Below are 5868 nucleotides of genomic sequence, written 5' to 3' on the forward strand. Positions count from 1 at the left end.
TCATTATGGTTGTTACTATTTTCTTTTGGATTTTTGTATAGTATCTTTTGAATCTTATTTTAGTATGTGTGACTTTATGTTCTAGGGTGCGATAACTGAATGTTGATAAAGAAATAATGCATGTAATCTAAACTCAAAAATTTTGGAGAAATCACCATATGGTGAGGTAGACGGTAATTACATTGCTTACCAAAATTCCACCAGATTTGAGGCAATTTGTAATGTTATAATAGATGTGGCAATTAAGCAAAACTGTGTTTTACCTTTTATAATCATTTATAGATTCCCCCTTCTAGGCTAATTCCAAATTCATATATAGTGGCCCTTCCTGATGAGTTGCTTCTAGAATGGTTTTACTAAGGCATAGCCCTGTACTTTCCTTGATCTTTCTTCTATTTCATTACTTGTATTGGATTTCTATGTGCTTATCAAAATTATATATCCAGCATTTAGACCAGTACAACACATAGTAGCAGTTTGAGACGGGAGGGTGAAGATAAGCTTTGTTGGGCCCCTTCCAACAGAGGGCTGTTTGACGTTGGATCATTCTATATTGTCTTGATTTCCCTTAAAAGTAATCCTTTCCTTGGAGGAGTATTTGGTGGAGTAATGTTCCATGTTTTCACAAGTTTGAAGTGAAGAGCTATTACAATTCGTTACAATTGGGAGTCTTCCTCTTTTCTTTGGAAGACCGTTTGGAAGGTTAAGGCTCCACCTTGTATTGCTTTTTTCACTTGAACGGCAGCTTTGGGTAAAATCCATACAATTTACAACCTTAGGAGGCGGGGTCTTAGCCTTGTCAAGTCTTGTCTTTGTAAGAAGAGCGAGGAGACTGTAAACCAACTTCTCATCCATTACGAGTTTACTTGCAAGATATGGCACTTGGTTCTCATTTTATTTGGAGCCTCGTGGGCCATGGCGGGCAATATTCTTGAGTTACTTTAATGTTGGAAGACGCAGGGTTGAGACAATACACATAGGCCATTTGGAAAATCATCCCTGTTTTACTTATGTGGAGCATTTGGAGAAAGAAATTGATGTCTTTTCGAGGACTGTAAGTCTAATGTGTTGCAAAGCTTCTTTCCAGCTCCCTTTTAGAGTGGGCTGTTACTTTTGTTCCTAATTTCTCCTCTAATCTTGTAGATTTTGTTAAACTTTTTAGATTTTCGACACCAATAGGGTGGTTGCTTCTCTTGTATACTTTTCATGTAAGCGAGCTTTTCTTCTTCAATAAATTATTATTCATCAAAAAAGCATCATATCTGATAAATTTACTCGTATAGGCTTTAGATCTTGGAAGAGGTGCCAACCCTAAGAGCTACATGGTGGACGAGATCTGGCAGGAACTCGCAAAAGCAAAATACATGGAGTGGGAGAATGCATACTTAACACGTACATGGGAATTGCAAAGCTTGAAGTATGTTTTCCCAGTGAGTTTCACCTATGATGTTGTAAACGGTTACCCTTTTATGAGTAGTTTTTGCATGTTTGTTGCTTACTTTTGGATAAAATTGTTGTTCGTCTCAGAGAAGCTTGTGAGACCGCTCTTGAAGAAAAACATGTGCTAGAGAATTCTGAATTGGAAGGTTTTGTGGACGAATCTGCTACTTCCCACTTGGAACAATTAGAGGCTCTAAAAAGACTGTTTAGAGAAGCTGCAGAAGCTGACATGCCAACAGAGGTGAGTTCCTTGGTACCTCTCTTTAATTAATTAATTAATTTTTTAATATAGTTTGATGAGTTTTTACTTTAATTATGTGGTGGGAACACTGGTTGTGTATCTAAGGTGCCGGACTATCTCTGTTGTAAAATCACGCTCGATATTTTCCGTGATCCTGTCATCACTCCAAGTGGGGTTACATATGAGAGATCAGTGATTCTTGACCATCTTCAGAAGGTGATGTTTGCTTTTGGATATAGTGTGTTTCAGTTTAGAGTTGGTCATTCTTCTTTCGTCTATTTGCCGCCGTATCCAACTTTTTGCACGATTTGTAGGTGGGTACGTTTGATCCAATCACTCGTGAACAGCTTGATCAATCGCAGTTGATACCAAACTTGGCGATAAAGGAAGCAGTTGAAGCATTTCTAGATAAACATGGTTGGGCCTACAGGGCAGATTGAAAGTTGAAGTTGATGCTGAATTGTGATAGTTGTGCACATCATCTGGACTATAATGTGGTCTTGACTGCAGTATCCTTTCTCATATTTGGGTATTGCTATGCATCATCAGTGGTGTTTGTTATAATCTCATATTTTAGGTCCCTCCCTCCCATCTTTTGAATTGTATAGATTTTCATAACCAGTTCGCCAGCTTGTACAGATTGTGTAATGAGCGCCCATAAAGGGTGGTGATTTTCGAAGAAATAGAACACTAGTGCTGCAGATTTTATTGCATCCGAGAATTACATGTTCTAATATCAATGTTAACTTTAAAGATTGGGTTGAATGAATTTTCTAACCTAGTTTGAAGGGAAACTTTGTATGAATACAACCTATCAAATCTAGTAACACAAGGATATGAAGAGGAGTTCGGCTTGTGTCTCGTGTGCACAAAGCATGGGATGCAATCAGATGGCGTCATATAGCATTTTGGACAAGTCGTGATCCCAGTTTTGTGTCCTTGTGCAAACATACGCAAAAGACACGACCAAACCCTTGGGTGTATTTGGATGATGGGGTTTGAGTTTTGCTGGAGGACTGGGTGTGTTGGACAAATGGTTTTGGTATAAATTCCCGTGAGGTTTCTTGAGTGAGCCATCATGGGTGTGAGCATTTTGCTTGTAAGAAAGAGCTATTCTTATTCTGTTCATGTTTTTACCTCTTTTTATGGTGTTACCGGTAGCCTTGGGAGGGTTGGGAGCTTTACTGTAATAAAAGAAAGCTCGTCTATTAAAGGTTGCGAGTACTACAATGCAAAGTTTTGTACGTGATAGAAATGTGAAATGGAGACTATGGATTTTAAGGGGGTTCGGCATTAGATGCTTATGTCCACACTGAAAATTGTCCAAAGGGTTTACATTGTGATCTTATTACTTGATGATATTTACAATACAGATGGCTCATATTTGTAGGCAAATTGGGGTAGATGGAGATAATAGAAAATTGGTAATCAAATCCTACTATTTGATTACATAGTTTAATAACGAAAACAAATAAAACCTAGTATAGAAAATTCCTATATTCCAACTATGTCAAATCACCATTTGTTAAGTTTTTAAGATAATTGGTAAACCAAGGTATCGAACCTTAAATTTTCTGATTTTACCTGTTTTAGCCTGCACTTTAATAAATTGCATCAGCGCAACAAGATGCAGTCTCTTCAATACATAAGTGATTGGGAATTCACCTTCTCATCATCTTTGGTAAAATCAAGCCCACCAAAGAGACATTCACAAATTGCTCTACTTGTCCTTACACTGGTAGACCTGCTTTAGCAAATCTAAAGTGATGGGTTGGGGACCATCTTTCCTTTCATAGGCTGAAACAAACTTTATGTTTATATAACTATTTTTTCCCGAGTGTAACTTGTTTTTACTACGAATTACTTTCATTGGTTAATAGCAGTGGTAGTTTTGCCAATATTAGCAGATTCTTTAATTTTCTCTCTCAATAAGACAATTAATTAGGGCCAATTCTCACAATTTAGCCCACATTTCAATTAAAATAGTCCATGTGCTGTCTACACCTTCGTTGAAGAGTGTATATAATCTTTTCTAATCTCTTTTTTTTTTTTTTTTTTTTTTTTTTTTTTTTTTTTTTTTTTTTTTTTTTTTTCCTAATAAGAGTAGATAACTTGGTTAAGATACTTGTTCGCTAATCAGGAAAGAAATGAATTACACATATTAAGTTGGTATTGCAAGTTCAAGAGTATAAATTGAGAGTTTTTAAATTTTGAAAAAGTCTTCTAAAAATGCGCGATAGTTTATAAGTCTATAGTAAAGTTTTTCCTTATTATTATTATTGTTATTATTAGTATTATTTTAAATAATGTTATACTAACTCTCACTTCTTTACACAAAAAAAAACAAAAATACAAAAAAAAAAACAAAAACAAAATTCAAAGGGTAATTTGGTCTTTTTAGGCATTTCTATTAGAAGTTAACGGCTAAAACTAACCGCAGGGGTAAATTGATTAAAATTGAAAGTTCAGAAGTGTAAATTGAGAGGAAAAAAAAAGGAGAGAGTAGTTTAGATTAGAAACTAGAGAAACAAACAGCAAGAAAACTAGGATTTTCCCAACTCTATCCTTTCCTTCAACAAACACCAAAGGCTATATAACAGAAGCTAATATATGAAACTAAGCTGAGAAAACGGAAACCTCAGTGCTACGAAGTATATGCACAAAAGTTTTCAAAGCTTTGAGCTCAACATGAAAAGATTTTTCACATCAAAGCAGGTATTAGGTCAAAACCTCGTCCTCTGCAACATCAAAACATATTACCTATTCTCCATCAACAACTGGCCAAAATGAAGTTGATTTTGATGCACTTCTTGGCTTGCCTTGTTCAACGAGAAAAAGAGTTTCGGTCCCTTCCGAAGATTCACCTTCAGAACAACTGAGAGAACATACAACGTAATGTTAGAAAAACAGACATTCAAACAATGTCAATTTAATCTTCTAGCTAAGAATAGATTCAAAAGGTCTTCTAAGAAACTCTCAAATACTAATTCTGCATTCCAGCCACAAGGTTACTTGCTTGAATGGCTACTCTCTTTATCACCCTTTTCTTTGTCTCTGTTTTATACTTTATATACCACCAGGATGCCACCAAAACTGTTGGCTTCATCAAGCTCAGACATAGTGGGAATACATAGCAGATTAGCAAAAGTATTGAACCATTTCACTTTGTAAAGCTGATGCCAACGTGTTCAAATTTCTTTCATTTAAAATCATCTTGATAGTATACATCGGTGTAGCAGTAGCACATAAGGAAATGCAATATAGAAATTGTTTTACATTTTACAGCTTTCACTGTGCTTTCCAAAACTGAGAGGTAAATGATAAAATATCGTAACTATTTGTTATGCATTTGAGAATCTGAAGCCAGAGTCTAAAGTTCGGTAGATATCTAGCAACATATAAACTAGGGTTTGAAACACATTCCGGATGGCCATATGCAATACATGGAATCATAATAAATCCATAGCATGGAAATAAAGAGTCAGCACACTAAAGTTTAAGGTCTCCACTTTAGACATATACACAATAGGAGATAATGATTGGACAATATATATATATATATATTGTCCAATCATTATCTCCTATTGTGTATATGTCTAAAGTGGTATATATATATATAATGGTAACATTTAAAGTCCAAAATAATTACAACAAAATATGATGCCAGGAAAGTTTCAAATCGAATGGTACAAGATCATCTAAGTATCATAATTTTTTGCCTCAACTGTTGCTTGTCCAAGACTAGGATTCATCGTAATAGAAGGTCCCACTAAATGAAACAAGCATAATCTTGATCTGGTTCATAAGGGCCCATTCAAGTTCTAGGCAATGATAAAAAAAAGTTCCACGAACAAAGTAAACTTTTCAAATTTCAGAGCAAGGTGTGAGAATACATTTAGTACCAAATGAATGTAAATTTAAACTTTCCTCCTAAGATGTATAGTAATGAGTAGAAAAATTGTAAAGAGAGTAAGGTCGGGTTGAAGACGACGGCGAAAGGGTCTGGTGTAGAACGTATTGTTGGGTTGTCTCCAGTTGTGGTGCTGGTGAAGACCACGTCTTCTTCTGTTGTGGTTCATCCTTAGATGCCTCCGGTAGTGGTGGGCTTGGATTGCTCCCAAGCCTCGTCGACTGCTAAGCCTTCTCGTGCACTTGACAAGGAAACAAGGTTGGTTCAATACCAGCAG

At 35.9% G+C, this 5868-nt stretch overlaps 2 protein-coding genes across 3 annotated transcripts in view; one reads left to right on the forward strand and one right to left on the reverse strand.

Moving 5' to 3' along the window:
• Positions 1-2394, forward strand: part of LOC132163222 (E3 ubiquitin-protein ligase CHIP) — a 9180-nt gene extending 6786 nt beyond the window's left edge. The window contains exons 5-8 of the mRNA XM_059573433.1: positions 1284-1417; positions 1528-1681; positions 1787-1897; positions 1996-2394. Of these exons, the coding sequence (XP_059429416.1) occupies positions 1284-1417; positions 1528-1681; positions 1787-1897; positions 1996-2121 (525 nt within the window). The 3' untranslated portion in view covers positions 2122-2394. The remainder of the gene's footprint in view (positions 1-1283; positions 1418-1527; positions 1682-1786; positions 1898-1995) is intronic.
• Positions 2395-4168: 1774 nt separating this feature from the next.
• LOC132167248 (F-box protein At3g07870-like) overlaps positions 4169-5868 on the reverse strand; it is an 8582-nt gene continuing 6882 nt past the window's right edge. Inside the window, exon 3 of one of the 2 annotated variants that reach the window (XM_059578157.1) lies at positions 4169-4556. In XM_059578157.1, coding sequence (XP_059434140.1) covers positions 4442-4556 — 115 coding nt within the window. In that variant the 3' untranslated portion in view covers positions 4169-4441. The remainder of the gene's footprint in view (positions 4557-5868) is intronic. The other variant, XM_059578159.1, reaches the window with a different exon arrangement.

Source organism: Corylus avellana, chromosome ca1 (genome assembly GCF_901000735.1).
Source record: "Corylus avellana chromosome ca1, CavTom2PMs-1.0".
Classification (NCBI taxonomy): domain Eukaryota; kingdom Viridiplantae; phylum Streptophyta; class Magnoliopsida; order Fagales; family Betulaceae; genus Corylus; species Corylus avellana.